Here is an 18,738-nt window from a genome sequence, read left to right on the forward strand (position 1 = left end):
AGAGAGAAGAGGGGGAGAGAGGATAGAGAGAGGAGGGAGGAGTGAGGATGACATGTGGGGCCCACATGAGTCCCACTTTTTTAATTACTATTTTGTGTGTTAAACTGACATGTGGGTCTTACAGGTTTTCTTATTTTTCAGGATCGAATTGCCACGTAAGCGCCACGTCAGTGCCACGTCAGATGAAGACCGCGTCAAATTAGCCACGTAGGCGCCACGTCAGCCAAAACCACTATCAAAACCGCCGAGGGATTTCGTAAGTTGGGGGATGGATCGTACCGGTTGTGTGGTGCAGGGATGAAAATCAGACTGGGCAACAAATAGAGGGATCTAAAGTAAACTTATTCGCGTGCAGTAAATCAGAGGAGTGCTCCTCTCGGCCCAACCCATTATGGTCCACGGAATCCCGTTTCGACCGATTTGCGGCCCATACGTAGATGGGCCTATTGAGGCGTATTACGTTGGTGGGCCAACTAGCTGCAGCCCAACAAGTTCTAACCAGCGGCTTTAACGAAAAAAAGAGCAAATTTCAGCGAAGTTGAAGTTGCATAAAACCCCAGGGGTTATGACCAACGACACATATCCCTAACTATTGTGATTCTAAAGTTTTACAAAACCTCACCCCTATATGTATTCTGGCAAATATTTATTTAGAATTTTAAAACGTACTCCGTAGAATGTATATGAAACCTTTACTACTGGTGATTAAAGTTGTTTGTTTAACCCTTCACTGCTTTAAAAAACATTGTTTCTGATATGCTAAAATCATTGAAATTTAATTTAAAGTGGGATTTTATGAAACATTTGGATCCAAAACACATGTGGTTACATGCCACAAGCCTTATTACCGGTAGTTTTACGTAACTTTAACCCTACTAAATGTGGGTTTTTTGAAATTTACTGATGAAAAAAATCGATGGCATTGGTAGTTTATCCTAATTCATAACTAACAGGGGTTTTAGTGCAAAAAAGACACCTGTTTGCGGCGTAGATCGAACATGCGACTTTTGCTATATAGCCCCTGGTTAAAATCTCCGAACCCCGAAGATCGAGGAGATTTTGCAATATAGCCCCTTCGACAATTCGAATTCTGCCCCTGAGCCCCTGGACGCAATCCGCCGCGCATCACCGGCGTTCTGACACGTCGGAGGATCGCCGGCGGCCAAGCAGACGCAGAGACATCCACCGACAAAAGCCAACATGGAGAATCACATATCGAATCAACAGAAAATTAATTTACAATAACGAGGAGGAAAAATTACTAATTAATTAACCATTTACAACGATGCTTAATCGAAGTTCATGATATATATATGATTAAGAGCACGAAACTAGGATTAGTCCACGAGATTATTTACCCTACACCCCCACGACATTAAAATGATTACGAGTTTTTCACTTTTGATTAATTAAAACTGGGTAAAATGAAATTAAAACGAAGTAGTAAATAAAAATTAAACGCTTCTTGCTTTGTCCATCCATCCATGGAGATTCTTGATTAGAGTTAGTCGTCGATGGCCTTGGCTCTCATGCAGCACGACGGCCCGCGCCGCTGCCGGCGGCTGTCGTGGCGGCGCCCGTAGAGGTACTCCACCAGCTGCACCCTCGACGATCGCCGCTGCACGGCGGCGGACGACTTGCCGCTGCTTGCCGCCGCAGCGGCGGCGGCGGCGGCGCGGCGGGTGGCGCGCTCCTCCTCGTGGCGGAGCAGCGCGTGCTGGAAGCGCTGCGTCTCCTGCTCGAGCCGCGCGATCTTCTCCGACATCTTGCGGACACGCTCGAGGATCTTGCGTTGGCTGCGGCTGCGGAGGTCGTCGCCGGCGGCGCCGCCGGCGGCGTCGGCGGAGGTGAACTCCTCGGCCTTGCGGAGGAGCTTCCCGTTGGTGTCGATGAGCTGCGCCACGGCGGACTCGGCGTCGACCATCTGTGCGGTGACGTCGTCGAGCTCGGGCGCCGCCTCCGCGCTCGCCCGGAGCTCGCCGACGATCGACTGCAGGTCGACCAGCCGCTGCGCGTCGGCCGTCAGCCGCTCGATCACCTTCTTCTTCCACTCCCTGTGTGGCGCCTCCACCATGGCGGGTGGTGGCGGCCGCGGCGGGAGGAGGAGCTCCTGCTTGTCTACGCTAAGATCCTTCACCACCGTGAGCTGGCTCACCTCCGACGAGCACGACCTCCGACCCCTCTCCGCCGACGCCTCGCTCTGCGGCGGCCGGAGATCGTCGTCATCGCCATCGCCACCCTCCTCCTGCTGCCGCCGCCTGCTCGCTCTGACCACGCTCCACAGCCCGAGCGGCGGCGCCTCCGTCGAGCCGCCGTTCCTCCTCCGGTGGTGACGCTGCGACGACGCCGCGGCGGTGGCGGTGGCGGTGGCAGCTCGGCTCCGGCTGGTCGGAGTTGTGGTCTGAACGAGGTCGAGCTGGATGTCCTTGAGCAAGCGGCGGTCGTAGGCCGCGGCGGCTGGGTCGCTGGCGGCGTCGCTGTCGTCGACGGCGGCGGCCATGTCGTCGCGGAGGCGGAGGAGGTCGATCTGGCGGCGGGCGTCGAGGAGGTTGGCGTTGAAGTCGAGGCGCTCCTGCTCGAGGACGACGCCGGTGTCGGTGACCACCTTCTGGAGCGCCTTGATCGTCCCGTGCAGCTTCTCCAGCTCCATGTCCTTCACCATCTTCGTCGCGTTCGGCTCGCCATGGATGGGCTTCACCGCGATCTTGGACAGCTGCGGTGACACCGAGAATTCCTGCAGCAAGTGACAATGAGTGTCCCATGATTAAGACTGAAAATGTTCTTTTTTGTGTTTCTTTTTTTTCGAAAAGTCTTCAATTAAGGAGGAGCAGAAGAAAAGTTTCAGTGGTATGACAAAATGATTTGAATTCATAATGATACTAGATGCAAATACTGGTCTTCTATGTGCAAGAAAAGATCTTCAGGTAGTGCAATTCAGATCCTTCAAACAAGATTTTCATGGAAAACATTGGAGTTCAGCATAGGGATTTGTATGTTTCAGGAAAACTGAACAGTTTCAGTGGTATGACAAAATGGCGCAAATACAAATATTACAGTGTTCAGTTTTTCAAGTACAGATATCAGATCCTTCAAACATGATCTTCATAAAGGTACTGCATTTGTTTGTTCAAGTTTAAGCATAGGGAAAACATCTTTCTTTTGAGGAGCAAGCATAGTTTTGCGAAGAAAATTAGTAAAACTATCATAATACTTCAACAAGAACAGAAATGTAGGGTAGTTGCTACAGGCTTGGTAATTATCTCTACGTTAGCTAATTTTTGGTTTATCTCTACATTAGCTAATTTCTGTTCATGTTTAGTTAACAGGTGGAAATTTGGTATAGCAAAATTTTGTGCAACTAAAATGGAACAGAAATGCAGAGAATGCAAGGGTAAATGTATACCTCCATCCTGAGCTTATTTGATGGTAAGCAATCTTTGGCCAGTGACATGGTTTGCTTCTCCAGGGCACTGACTTCAGTTTGCAATGCTCCCAACAGTGTGAAGTCACCATTGAGATCAACCTTCAGCCTACTGTTCTCGATCTCGACGGCGTTGAGCTTGTCCTTGAGCGCATTCACGTAGGAGTTCCTCCGGGTGATCTCCTCCTTCAGGACCTCCTTCTGCACCATCTCGCTTATCTCGAAGCTCTCGCACGACGCGATGAGCTCAAGCACCTTCTCCTTGAAGAGAGCCGCGTTGGCAGTGGCCATCTGCATGTTGGTAAGCAGTTTTGTGATCTCGGCATCGCAGGACTTGACATCGATCACCGGCTGTTCTTTGCTTCTGAGTGCCTGCACCTCGCTCTGCAGCTTGTGGAGCTTCTCCCTCAACAACTCATTCGATTTCTCAAGGCCAGCGTGGTCGATCTCTTTGCGCTGTTCGATGTTCACCGTGCTCTCTTGCTGGCTCTTCCTGCCAGATTTCAATAGCTTTGTGTCTCTTCGCATAGTACGCCTTCTCCCAGCGCCGATTTCTGAACCAGAGCTGTCACAGATGCTCATGGTTTTACTGAGTTCCTTCTCGAGATAGTTGTTCTCGAGTTGCAGGTCTCCAAGCTTCTTGTTCATCAGCTTGATCTCCTGGTAAAGCTCATTGCCTGCCGCATGGAGAGACCCGAAATCTTCATGCAAAGACTGCAGCTGAGATGTCCTCTCATCATGAAGACTTTTGAAAACGACACCGAGGATGTCTGTACTGATTGCTTCACCAAGGAGAGTATTGAAATCATCGTCGGACGTCTTCTCTTTCTCCCTGGAGTCATAAAGTTTGCCTGACAGTGAGGAGTTCTCTTCAATCAGCTTGATGACTTCAGCTTGCAATGACTGCCGCGACTCTTGCAGCTCTGAGAGTTGTCGAACCAAGAATTTTGCCTCACCTTTCATCTCCTCAACCCTACGGTTACGAGCCTCCATCTCCTTCCGTAACTCGCAGCTGATCTTCATGAGGTCGTGCCTTTCATTTTGCAGCTGCAGAAGCTCTTCGCTCTTCGCTTGCCATTCTTGCCTCAGAACACTCCTCTCTGACCTTAGATCAGCCACCTCGCGTCCAAAGTGCTCCAAAAGCGTGACGACAAGAGACTTCTCGAGGATCTGGTTTTGCTTCACGTCCTGAGCATCAGAAATAGTATTCAGCAAGCACTTGATCTCATGCAAGATGAGCTGCACGATTACATCAAGCTTCATTAGATCCAATGATCCATATTTATCATCCAAATGTAGTTCTTCCATCACAGAACCAATTCCTTCCGTTAACCTCTGGTTGTTTTCTGTCAAAAAGGTTAATTTCTCCTCCTGGATTTCGCATAGCTCTTTCTGCTTCTGCAGTTGCCCTGAGACATCAGAATTTGCCTCTGCCATGTCACCTAAGCACTTCTGCAAGACGAAAATCTCCATCTGAGCTTCAACAATCTTATGCTCCTCATCTTGAAGCTGGTTCTCCCTACGACGGCCTTCTTCGAGCAGGAAGCTTAACTGCTTCTGTACAGCACTGAACTGAGTCTTGCCTGAGTAGTTCAGTTCTTTGTGCGCCTCTCTCTCAAGCCTTAACATCTCCTGTAGCATGATCACTTCACTGCTTGCCTTGTTTTTCTCCTGCTGAAGATCCAGGTGGTGTCCTTCTAACTCCGTGAACTGGGCCTCCAGATTGAGTAGGGCACCATTCATGCTATCCACCTGTGGCAACATGGAAGCATTTCTAGGATCAGTTCATATTAAATTATGACAAAAATAATTCAAGTAGTAGAGATGCTAGGCTAATACCTCACGCACAAGGGTTCTCTTTTCAGATCGAAGTACAGAATTCTGATTAAGTAGTGCATGTGTGGACTCTTCCGAGTCATTCAGCTTCCTTCTGAGGATCTCAAGCTCGGTATTGTTTTCAGATAACAAATTTTCCAGGAATACGTTTTTCTCTGATAGCTTCTCCATTGTATGAGAAATGCCCTCGATCCGTGCAATGAACATGGACCGCTCAGATTGGAAGCCATTAATCTTGGAATTGAGGTGCTTGCATGATTCTTCCAATGCAACTTTCTTCTCTCGCAATTCTTCAACCTCAGTGGTTGCAGCTGACAAAGACCTCTCTAAGTGAGCATTTCTCTCCAACGTCCTCTCGAGCTGCATCAGATTATCAACATACAGGGCTTTCACACCCTCGTGATGCTTGATGGTCTCTTTAAGCTCAACATTCCCATCTCTTACCTCTTGCGCAAGTGCTTGGAGGGATTCCACATTGAAATTCACCACCTGTATTTGTTCCTTGATCGAAAAATGTTTCCTCTCGGAGTCACCCTTGTCATCCTTGAGCTGGGAAAGCTCATACTGAAGCACCTTCTTTTCCTCCACATGCCGAGACACCTCTTCCTCAAGTAGCCGCTGGGCATTCTTCAAGGAAATTACTTCATCCTGTAGACGAATTATTGCTGAGATCGAAGAGTTGTTTTGCTCCTCCAGCTTACGGTTCTCTTCGCGAATCTTGTCCAGATCATTTTGAAGTCTAACTTTGCTTGCTTCAATGTCATTAAACTTACTTGCTTCACCATTCTTTTCAAGAGTCAAGATTCTTAGCTTCTCCTTGGCTTGTGCCAGTTGCTTCTCCAGTGATAGCCGTGTCATTTCGGCTTGCATGCTCTTGAGTTGCTCTTCTTGTATAGATATGCTAAGCTTTTCCAACTCAACGTGCTTCTCATTGAGTTCTCCATGCCTCTCTTTTGAGTCATTCTTCAGCTTATCTAGCTCCGAATACAAATTCTGGTTAGCTCTTTCAAGAAGAAGGCAGCGTTCCTCTGCGGTGCTCAAATTCTCCAGTCCATTTTGCATCTCCTCCTTCAATCTCTTGAACTCCTCCTGGGTTTGCAGTATTTCAGACTTGAGGGCCTGTAATCGATCACTGGATTGTTGGCATTGTGAAAAGGCAGCTTCCTTCTCGGCTTCTTGTTGTGCAAGGGCCTCCTTGAGGGAAGCAACTTCAGATTCGGCCCTGTCGCTATTTTCTAACACTGAAGAGATCTTCTTCTTGAGTTCTTGGTTTTCCTGCGACAAGCTCGATATTTCTTTCTGCAGCTTCTCATGTTCCTGGTCATCTGCAATGTTAGCATGTTAGTATAATTTGATTTCCGTTAGGATTACTGTATAACTTCAGGAAGTGGATTTGTACAGCACTACAACATACCTTTGGCACGCTTTTTTGAATCACCAGAATTTATGAAAGAGAGGAAAAATGGTGTCATGTCACGACTATCAGCCTCAGTTTCTGTAGACAAGGTTTCAGCTGGCAAATCATCATCCAAGTCTAACTGAAACTCATCAGGAAATGCTTCCGCCATTTTCCGCTGGGCGCTTCGGAGCTCCCCAGCAGCATGATCATGTCTTTCAGCTAAAGCTCGGTAAGCACGGTATAACTCCTCCAGCAAAGACATCAACTCTGGACGCCTTCTGTAGTACATTTCTGCTCTTCTTGCAAACGAGTCAGCATCCTCATCGATTATCTTGATCATACGCTTGATTTTGCTATCCATATCTGTGTATTTAAGCATTGGTTAAAATGCCATTTCAGATCAGACTTCAAGAAATTTTGCAAAGGAGATGTGGAACATTGTGCAACTTGAGTATTTGACAAAAACAAATATTTGCTGCTACTAACTGAGACCATATCAAACAGACAATAATAATCTATAAAACTTGGGCCATGTTATAATCTTGAAGTTCAAAACATACAAGAGTTTGATTTCCTAAATATTTCTAATGATCAACATCTGACAAGTGACAAGTAGTAGCTAATATGTGGCGCTGCCCAAGTTTTTAAAATCATGAGTTCTTATCTGATAACATCTCTAGTGCAGTTTCTGTTTAACTGATTCATTACTAAATCAAGTCCATTCTAAAACCAGCATGCCCAACAAGCGATTAAAGCTCCAGAGAGCATAATATATTTCACACATGAGGAGATTTGGAACAATCCCAACAACTGTCCATTTGGGTATCTTACTATCTTATATTCCAGATATTCCGGTTTCAACTTATTCAAGTGTTTTTCCTCAAAATCTGCTGATCTTCCACAAGAGACATGAGGGATGGGTTCTTTCTTATGAACACTGTGACAGGCAGAGATTTTTACAGATAGTCAGATATATCTTTGCTTTAGCATTAAAGCCTTTCAATCTCAGGCTTACATCCTAGAAAAAATAACCAGCACACTGTCTAGACAATTTCATAACTTTTTTTTAGAGAAGGGTACTTTTTTACCCGGCATCTATATCCAACCAGATATGTGCAGCCTTAGACAATTTCATAACTGACATGTAGATTCAACAAATATGCCGATATGCCACCCGAAACAATAGACAACATGGTTAGGTTTTGTGACTTTAGGACAAAACTACTGCATGAACAAACTGGTATAGAAGACTAATGTAGTAGCTAGATATTGATGCATAATGCTAATTATATCCAAAGACTAAATAAGAAGAAACTAATAAAATTAAAATGACCAAAATAAAGTTTACCTGTGAGATTTTCTTGAAGCCATTTCGAGTTCTTTGGGCTTATATGACTATCCCACCACCACGAGTACTTGCGCATCGGATTCGTTGGCGACATCATCTCCATCAGATCCAATCAAGACGAGAACAGCACCCCTTTGATTCTGAACACTTTTATGGCTTCAAAGCCAATGGTGACCAAAGCAACGGGATATCAACCTACATGAAAATCTAATTCCGGCAAACTACCTGCAAAGCATTAGAAACCTCCAAGATTAGCACCTTATGCAGAAAATTTCCTTTCCCATATGCAAGCTAAGCACTAGGTGTTAGAAATAAAAATAAAATTGAACAACAAGATGGATCAGAGGACCATCAGACCATGACAAGTTCTATTCCACCTTTTTCTAGAACACCCTTCAAAACCAAGTAGGTTTTATAGATCAAAGTTGCAATGGAAGGAACACTTTTAGAAGTACACAACAGTAAAATGTTCAGATTAGCAACATATTAATGCAATGAATTGTTTCCCCAAAAAAAAAACGCGCCTCAACCTGAAACCGTCTACTTGTTGTCATTCTGAAATTAGCAGCAATTTTTCCGAATTAATTAAGAATTCCGGAGATAAGGTTTTGATAAGAAGCAATGATGAACCAGAAGCATAAAAAATTAAATGGAATACCCAATCTGCAGAATGTTTCCAAGATCAGAAAAACCAGACTATGAACAACCCAAAATCCCTAATTTCAGCAGCGACTGGAGACTGACTTGTTAATCAAAACAATGCCCAAAAAAATATGAACAAGGCAAAACTAGATGAGAAATTTATCAGATACTGCCAGAAAAGAAAAGTAAGGAAGGGACGAAAAAAAAAAAGAACAGACTTCCCGAAGAAGGAGAAGAGAATCAGAAACGTAACCTCAAGAAAGGTTAGAACATCCCATTTCCCACACAGAAGCAAAGAAAAATTCCTTAAAAATGGAGTATTCTTCCATGGAAAAATGGTAGATTAAACGGAGAGCAGTGAAAAGAAAACCCAACAAACACAATAAAGACTCAGCCAACTAACCCTCAATGCCTCAAATCACCCACAAAAAAAAATGTAAAATGAAGCAAGAAATCCACACCTGCTCCCAAATCGCAGCTCTTTTTTTTTATGAACTGATGCTGATCAGAAAAACCGCAGAAACAGGAATCACAGAGAGTAGAGTATTAGAAGGGAAAATTTTTTGGGACAAATGAACCAGGAACCATACAAGAAGCAGTGCCATCTGCTGCCATTTTTAAGGGGCAAGACTGTGATGATGAGAAAGAAATATTAGAGGAAACAAGAAATTAAAACAGTTTCCTAAAATGAAGCTTCATCTGCACCCCATCTACGCGGCTAAAATGGGTACTAATTGGGTCCCAGAAATTGCCAAGAAAAGGGAGAAATCGTCGCATTTTCTTTCCTAAAGCGGCAGAAAAAGGCAAGAATCTTGGCATCCAAGAAGGCCACCAGGAGAGCTTTCAACAGTGACCAAAAATCAAAGCCAGAATACAGATACCGAATTATTTGGAAAGAAATCAAAGGTAAATCAAAAACAGCGAAACCTTCCCCCCACAATGTATAAAAATCCCATATTCTTTTTCACCCCTAGGCAAGCACAATCACATCTCACAGCACCATTCGCCTGAATCTTGCGGCATTTTGCCCCAAATCAACGAGATGTTCATACCTTCACAGGAGAAGAAGAGGAGTGAGGAGGAGGCAGGATGACATCTGGGGTTGGATCTTTCCTCCCTGAAGTGCAGCTCCAAACCCAAGAAAGAGAGATCCAGCTATTACCACCCCTCATCCCAAAACAACCCCTATGCCATCATCATTCACAACAACACATTAAACACTATCCAAGAAAAAAAATTCTCAATTTCTTCTCTCCTTTTCTTTTTGCAACACAACACCCCAAGAGAGTGTGAGAGTGAGAGTGAGCTCTCTCCTGTGGCAGAGCAAAGCAATGATTAAGGAGCAGATGGGGAGCAATGGAGTTGCATCAGTGTGGGGAAGAAGGAAGGAGAGAGAGAGAGAGGGGGTGTGGGGTTAGTGCAGTGATGAGGGGGGGTATTAATTGTTTATTTGTTTCTATTTTTATTAGGAAAAGTAGAGTAATAGGACAAAGATTAAAGCGATTCAGCTACATTTTTTTTTCTTGGGAGGAATAATTTTGATTTTGCAAAGAACATGAACAGTAATGTGGAGCCGTGATATGTGGCAGTGTGGGGATTGTTGTGTTCAGAAATTATTTACTTTGTTACTTTCACCTTTTTACTGTTTCTTTTTAAAGGGGGACAAAAGCAAGCCAGAAATTACTAATGGGGGAGTCAGATTGTCAGTCAAGAAATTTTCGGAGGAGTTATATTTTTTTTTCGGAGTGATTTACTTTCGTTGCTATGATTTGTTACCATTGTGTCCAAAAATTGGATTTTTGCAGGAATTTTGTGAGTGTTTGTTGTGATTTCTGAACGTTGGGAACTAAACGGTAAAGTGAACTTAAAAGTGCGAACTACTTGGAGATAAATATCCAGATTGTACAAAAAAAAGGGCTTTTCTTCTTCATTTATTCGGTTGTGCTAATTCTTGCTAAGTACCCTTAATTAATTATGAACCAAACGTCCCAGAAAACTTCTTTATAGGCCATTTGTTGAAACATAATTTTAATGAATCACAGTGGATGTACTTTAGGAGATAGCTTGATCTCTAAAAAGGTTTGCAAGTTTTATGTCTCAATTATCTAACCTAAGACTAAATGTTAAATTTTCTCCTTTTTTTTATTTTGCATCGTATCTTCTTCTCTGTCATAGTTACATTATGATAATATGATTCCTCAACAAAAAGGTTTCACTGGCTAGGACTCTAGGCATTGTAAAATTTTCTTTACATGTTTTTTTTCATGACTTGGACTCTAGGCATCATGTTTCATTTACAGACTGTAGTTAGTGTTTGTGTGAGAGAGATTGTGCACCTAACCACCAGTGCTAATCATTGTTTAGAGCAAAGCATTAGTTTAAGCATAGGTATAAGTGGAGGCAGGAATGAGAGCTAAGGATTAGGAAGGTGGTAGAAAAGCTATGGCCATTGAATAATCAGGGTTTACAAGCACACTAGGCATATTTGCAGATTTAAGTACATTGGTCTTGCTGTCATTTGTCCTCTTTTCTGCTCACTTGGCAGCACAGTTGATGGTTGTTGTCTACTACTTTTATACTTAACATTTTTCTTTAATTTGTTTTTGTTCCTGGCAAAAGGTGCCTTCTATTCTATATTCCATCAGACTCTCCTACCACATTGCTAATATTATAGTCCAGGACTGCATCAGTCAATAATCTACTACTAGTGACCAGATGCCAGTGATCAGTAAACATTCTGCGGTCATAAGCTAAATTAACTAAGCCTGCCACTGTATTCTGATTTCTTTAACACACTCTAATCTAGTATTAAATTGCCTCTCTGAACAATACTACTACGGTCAAGCAGAAGTAATGTTGGTTGGCATGTGTGTGATCAATCTCTGTCACTTTACACTGAAAAATAATCACGATTAATTACCTTTTTTCAGTTGTTACAGATCACGAAGAAATGACAGTCTCCTGCAGGGGATAATTCAGTGCAGTTTTATCATTTACTACTCTAAATCATAGGAACTTTATGGATTTTTTTTTATCGTCGAGTTATACAGTAAGTCTTCAAAAATAATTAAAGAGTGATACAGTACAGTATAGGCAACAAGAGTTACAAGCTACCCTGCTGATTGGCCGTAATTTTCTTTAAAAAAACTAATAAGTCGTTGCTTTGGTTGAGTCTTAAGCCACAACCATGTGCAAAACTCCTTGATGAGAGATCCAATTTTATTTATCCTTTGTAGTATAAAGGTACATGTGTCCAGATTTATAATTAGGAAGTCATTCATTCGGAGATAAAGAGAGTTAGACTGTATTAGACGATGTTGTTGAAGTTGTCAATAAAATGAACTCGACCAAGACAGGTTGTACACCTAAGGCTAACTTTGAGCTTACAACTATATATGCTCAACCTTTGAGCTTGCAGGTTAACCTCAGGTTGACTACTCCACATCATTATCATTGAAAAACCCTTTAATATTATGATTAAACACTATCAAAATTTTCAGTAAGAGAAAAACACTGCCAAAATGTGGTTAAATAAAATATTTCAGTAAAGAGAGAAAAACATTGTCAAAGGTGTGTAAATAAGAGTTCGTACAACAGAGACATGATAGAGACACTATTGCCGGATTCTCTGATTTGGTGAGTGATTTAAATGCTGAAATCATACAAATTGAAGGTTGGTGAATTATTTAAGAGCAATAAGCTAGTTGGCTGGATTTTTAAATATAACCAAAAGGGATGTATTCCCTGCTGGGAATGAATCATTTTATATAGGCACACTTTAGGGTCCATGCAAATCCCAAAAGTAAGAAAATGATAAGTAAAACAGTGCAAATTGCAGGGATAGGATTTTTCAGTACACACAATTGCAGCACGCATGCTTATGATTCTTGTACGAAATGGTGTCCTTTATATGCTATTTACTCGTTCTTTTTTAGCTGAGTTGGCCATAGCCAAATTCCATTCATATTGAAGGAGAAGTGGGGTTCAAAAATCCAAGTTGTGGACTCATACAGAATTGTGTAATTAGTGCCATTAATTCTGGAACAATTATATATATGCATCTGTTTTTCTAGCCGTGCAAAATTATTTTTTAGGCCGGGTTAATTTCTCTTCAGCTGCAATTCACCTTGATTAGGAGCAAAAGTACAGTGAAGATTGCTTGAGTTGGGGACTGTCGGCTTGAGCCTGCCAAGAGGTAGCTAGGTAATCGTTTGTTAGGTGCTCTATCAAAATCATGATATGCAATTACCTCTCCACAAAGCAACTTACTAGTAGCATACATAGGCTTCTCAAGTGACATGCATATTGCTAGCTAGGTGGATTAGGGCATGTACAACTTTCATTAGTAAGGGTTCTTAACCTTTCCAAGTAGACAAATTCGCTGACATGGAAGAGATGAGAGTATAAAGTGAAATATCGATGTTAAGCTTAACATTGGTTTAGCATCAACTGTTTTTAAAAGAGAAAATATCGACTCTTAACCTATGTAAAAAGAAATTTGGCTACATAAGAATGGGGAAAGGGGAAAAAAGAGTTTTTTTTTTCTGATGGACGAATAGTGGATAGTCTTTATTGTCTTAACTTTTGTAAGGGAAACAACCTTCAAAAAATTTGTATTGCCTAAAGTTCATGCTAAGCTAGCTACCTTTGAACTTGTACTTATGACTCAAGATCCAAAGAAAACAATACTTAGTTTCTTAACAGTGTAGTTAATGTTTGTTTTGATTTCTTTAGGACTAACAAAATTAAAAAAAATGAACCAGCTGGGTTAGTTTCTTGACAGTGCAGTATTCTGAATGTGACATAACATAACTAAGAGTCTATTTTCTTTCCCCCTTAAAAAATGGGCCCATATGAAATCCGATTAGGACTTAATTCTCCAAATTAAGTGTAAGCCAGCATAACTGAATTACTGATTAATCAGTCACAATTTTCGCTGTCAGCTATATATAGTTGCAGGCTGTGCAACAAAGTACAAGAGGGGTCAAGATGAGTCAGACATTGCCTCTAGTCCCCCACACTGATGTTGATACACTCAAAAGTCCATTTCTTGCATCGCATGCATGCATGATCATTGATGCATAGCTGTGGCTGTCCACTGGTTGCAGACGATCTCTATCTGATCTCTCCTAAGCTTAATTAATTGAGCAGCTAACTTTTGCAGCTTCTAAACCTTTATGTGTGTTCTAACACCAAATGATGCATATTCATGGTCATGCACTAATTAACCTCAGAATTGAAGGACCTATTTGTAACTTTTAAGGGCTATAATGCTCAAAGATGGCTCTGTATTACTGTATATATGCCTCCTTCCACAGAAGAGTGATGTAATTTCTGTCGCAATATTATTAATAAAATTATAGTTTGTAAAAGAAATTTTTGAAGGAAATAATAACTTATCTATATATAAAAAATCACCATTTCAGGTGTCAATCAAAATATCTACAAAGATAGTTATACCAAAAGCATATTAAACTATAGGTATATCAATTTTTCTGTGAAAAAAAAACAAATGCATATAAATCACTTTTCAGATGCCAATATTAATATTTACAAAGATAGTTATATCCAATGTTTACAGTTTCTTTTACTATAGTTATCTCAATACGTCATTGCTTTCTGTGGGTGAGGTCATATCTATCGACTTTATCAGAAGGTGAAGTATACATTAATATATGTGTAATATCTCTACTGATCTAGTAGTACGCCTATATATGCATGAGAGTTAAACAAATCTAAAATGTAGCTAGACATTAACCTTTTGGGTGATTTGGATCAATTCAAGCATGTGTGGTTAGGTGAAACTACCTAGCTTTGGGCCTTTTGCACATTTGGTATATATGTACCCTCTTGGGATCTAGCAGTGCAACGTTTTGTGAGCAAAGTTAGGTTTCAGCTACCTAGCTTATTAGATGATTGGCAATGGATATGGAGGGAGATCTCGTCGACTAATTATTGTATGGATGATTTTTTACCTAACATTTTCCTCGAACTTAATTACTAGCTCGGCCTAAAATGTCATGGCATGCATGTTTGCTAGCGAATTCTAGAGAGGAAACAAGTCAACAACGTTTTGCATAAGGTCTACTGAATTAAGATAATTAAGATAATTAAAGACAAACCTCTACTGAATTTAGGATTAATTAAGAGGTACTAATTCCTAAGCATGTCTGACAAAGCAACAAAATTCAGTTAGGTACTATAAATTAAAATAATCAAATAGCTAGAGATGAATATACACTTCTTTTTTTTTGCAATGGTGGTGGCAAGCATGCATGCTTGCTTAGCTATCTTAATTATTAGGGCCCTCCAAAAGGGATAAACATGTGTGGATAATTGGGCTTATGGATCTTCCTTTCCAACCCGGCTACTACTGATCTCGACCGACCTACATGTGTACATATCTTGCTTAATCAATGGAGCTTTTTTAGCCTTTAGCAACTGTTGCATTATGCATGCTTGTGATCTCCTTGATTATCTTGCTGCCATCCATCCATCCATCCATGGCCTTTTGGGATATGATGTGCACATGAAAAGTTTTTTTGCATCACTGGCTGCATGTTCACTGTTCACATGTACACGTACACGCGTGTGTACAAACTATATGAATTGTCAATTTGCGCCTTCTTTATTCGTGGATCCTTCCATCCCATTCCTTCAAGAGCCAGTCGCTAACGATTAGCCTCATTTAGAGCATGAAAATTTATCTTTTATTATTATAGAGCAAGAATTTAGATTTTTTTTTTTGTAAAATTACTGTGAGGTTCTATGTTATTGTGGGGTTTATGTGAATGAGTTAAGCATTTAAAATCTTTTAATAATAAAAATGGTTTTACATCACCTATCTCTACCAACATGCACAAGAAAAAAATAAATAAAATGGTTCAAGGTTATGGAACAAATTCTTATCTCCCCCGATAATATCCAACTGAGATATACTCGATAGAAAACACATTTAAGCATTACATTAGTTATAATTTATGTTAGTTGGTCAATATTTATCTTCCTTTTTCTCTACAAATAAATTTGTAGTACTGAACTCTTGATAGTTGAGATATGTTGCCAAGAAAGAAGAAAGGGAGGGGGATGGAAAAGTGAAGAAGGGGAGCAAGCCGCCATGATGGGGGCAAGTGTGGCGCACAAGCCGGCCAGAAACACCAACACCACTTCAGTTCTCTTCCCTGCTTTCCATGCATGGCCTTGTGGCCCACTCACTGACAATGAGCTCACTGCAGCTAGTGACAGTCCAGTGTTGTTCTGGGCCCATGCCCATGGGTGGCCCACCCTTCCGGGGCTCTGTGGGGCCCTGGACCCACTAGGTGCCGTTTGCTTCCATGACACATTTTCTACTACTACCCTTCTCTTTTGGAGTAACTTGTCGATGTGACAATCTGACCAACTGAGGATGTGTTTAGTTCACGTTAAAATTGAAAGTTTGGTTGAAATTAGAACGATGTAACGGAAAAGTTAGAAGTTTATGTGTGTAGAAAAGATTTAATGTGATGGAAAAGTTAGAAGTTAATTTGAAAAAAAAAAGATTGGAACTAAACTTGGCCAAAGTCATAAGACTATGGCCCTGTCTAGTTCCCAAAACAAAAATTTTTACCTTGTCACATCAAATATTTGGACACATGCATGGAGTATTAAATATAGACAAAAAAAACCAATTACACTCGGCCAAAGTCATAAGACTATGGCCCTGTCTAGTTCCCAAAACAAAAATTTTTACCCTGTCACATCGAATATTTGGACACATGCATGGAGTATTAAATATAAACAAAAAAACCAATTACACAGATTGCGTGTAAATTGCGAGACGAATCTTTTAAGCCTAATTGCGTCATGATTTGACATTGTGGTGTTACAGTAAACATTTACTAATGACAGATTAATTAGGCTTAATAAATTCGTCTCGCAGTTTCCAGGCAGAATCTGTAATTTGTTTTGTTATTAGTCAACGTTAATACTTTAAATGTGTGTCCGTATATTCGATGTGACACCCAAAACAAAAACTTTTGCCAACTAAACCAGGCCTATACTCCAGGTTCAGAGATTTCGCAAGTTTCATTAATTCAGCATGTCTAGCTAGATGATACTCCCTTTGTTTCATATTATAAGTCATTTTTGATATTTTTAAAGTCAAACCTAGTTTGATCAAGTTTATAGAAAGATATAGCAACATTTATACTGCTAAGTTAATTTTATTAGATCTAACTGAATATATTCTGATATTATTTTTGTTTTATGTTAAAAATATTGTCATATTTCTCTATAAACTTGATCAAAGTTAATGAAGTTTAACTTAGGTAAAAAAACAAAACGACTTATAATACGAAATGAAGGTAGCACTTAAAAAATACAGCTGAATTAAGACTTTAAGCAAGCAGACAGTGCTTCCAGAGTCTACTAATCATGTTCTTAAGCTTTTCTATAATGGGAAGGACTAAATTTTAATTAGTACAATTGTCTCTCGACAAGTACAGCTTCTGAACTCTGGATATGTGAGATTGCAATGCATTTGCCTTTGCCTTTGCCTTTAGACCCTGAAAACCCTGCCTCTACGTGCACTTTGGTAAGCATCTGCCACCTTCTAAGTTGCAACTTGCAGCCTCTAACGAAACCATTTAGCCTAATCTTTTTCAGAGGTTTTCAAAGAAAATATTTTTTTTCAGAATTTGATAAATGACAGGTTCCTTTCCCTGATAAATAGTGCCCTGGAGAACTAAAATTCAGTTGAAAATAGTGAAAATGGACGATCTTGATTTCTGGTAGTACTCCAAATCGGAATGTCGGCACAGAGCACAATGAAGTGCAGGCTTTCGCACCTCCAGTTTCTATCAGCAGCAAACATCAGTCCATCACACATCACTGTGCTCCATTTTTTTTTTAAAAAAAATGGAATTGTTGGGCTGTCAGATCATAGGATTGTTCTAAATAAATTTTTTTGGGGTATCGAGAAAGACAATACTTTGTCAGCGCATTTTTCTCTATAATGTGCAACAACGTTTTTGGCACAACTACCACTCAATCAGTGATCAACTGGAAGAGTGTAATTTTCAGGAATCTGCAGTAATTTCAAAGCAAACAGTTTTGTTCTCACAGAAACCGAAAAAAACCTGAATTTCTAGCTAATGGATGATGGATGAAACTTAGTTTATGACAACTATTTATAAAGATATAGACAAACGAATTAAATATTAGGAAGTTGACAAGTTGATTAAAAAGTTCTCTAAGAAATGTTGATGAAGTTTTTTTTTTAAAAAAAATCATATCGATTAGAAAAGCTTAGAAAGTGCGCTTACGATAATCCATATCTCTTAAGCTTAGGTTACTACAGATACAGATGGGTTTTCCTCCTCTCTTTTTTTACCTGTGTTATCTTAAGGACAGACACGAGACACTTGTGATGGCCTATGCACGTCCATTTTTTGACTTGGGGCTCACTGGTTCAGATGTACAGTAAACATGGTCCATGGCTCCATTGATGAAGGAGACCAATCAAAGGTTAGGTTGGTGAGGAGCCGGCACCCCATCTGGAGCAGTTCAGTGTTGATTCATCAATATTGCTCACATGTTCTCATGTTCCCAGGTTTGTCTTCTCCTTGGCTAGGGGGGGACTTTGGCCCCCAATCTTATCCTGATTGGAGCTGTGTGATTGTGTATCACTTGGCACTGTGTGGTTCATCATGTCACCTGAGCTGTTGTTGCACACCAACCAGTGTTGGGCTGTAGCATCACTGTTGCTTGCTCTTGATCAGGGGCACATAGCTTAGCAACCTTCTGTCAAGTGTCAACCTCATGGACATGGTCAAATGAGTACTAAGCTTCCATCCAATTTTGCAGTTTAGGCTCCATGACATTTGAGAAAGACTTCTCATTAAGAATGCCACATGGCTATACACAATGTACACTGTAGGTAATGAAGAAAATGTGTGCATGGTATGAATGATGGTTGAATGTAGGAACATATGAAGAGGATAGCAAAGATATAATTGTGGGCTTCCTGCATTTCATAACAGACAGGGTGTCACTCATTTCCATATCGAAGGAAGAAAAATATACATAACTTTTAAGCCAATGAGGCAGCAGAAA

At 40.9% G+C, this 18,738-nt stretch overlaps 1 protein-coding gene across 1 annotated transcript; it reads right to left on the minus strand.

Moving 5' to 3' along the window:
• Nucleotides 1–1,220: 1,220 nt before the first annotated feature.
• On the minus strand, nt 1,221–10,077 carry LOC127756681 (protein NETWORKED 1A-like). The gene is made up of 6 exons (XM_052282045.1): nt 9,699–10,077; nt 8,005–8,229; nt 6,672–7,019; nt 5,261–6,582; nt 3,404–5,173; nt 1,221–2,734 (listed from the first exon to the last, which is right to left on the minus strand). Exons 2-6 carry the CDS (start codon nt 8,105–8,107, stop codon nt 1,505–1,507), a joined length of 4,773 nt encoding a protein of 1,590 aa, XP_052138005.1. The 5' UTR covers nt 8,108–8,229; nt 9,699–10,077; the 3' UTR covers nt 1,221–1,504.
• Between the last annotated feature and the right edge of the window lie 8,661 nt (nt 10,078–18,738).

The sequence above is a fragment of the Oryza glaberrima genome, chromosome 12 (assembly GCF_000147395.1).
Source record: "Oryza glaberrima chromosome 12, OglaRS2, whole genome shotgun sequence".
NCBI lineage: Eukaryota > Viridiplantae > Streptophyta > Magnoliopsida > Poales > Poaceae > Oryza > Oryza glaberrima.

Bases quoted from the DNA above. Each gene is read 5' to 3' on its own strand.
- LOC127756681 (XM_052282045.1), bottom strand. From the start codon at position 8,107: ATGGAGATGATGTCGCCAACGAATCCGATGCGCAAGTACTCGTGGTGG. The intron at 5,174-5,260 runs GTATTAGCCTAG...ATGTTGCCACAG, and splicing joins AGAGAACCCTTGTGCGTGAG to GTGGATAGCATGAATGGTGC. The intron at 2,735-3,403 runs GTATACATTTAC...CACTTGCTGCAG, and splicing joins CAAATAAGCTCAGGATGGAG to GAATTCTCGGTGTCACCGCA.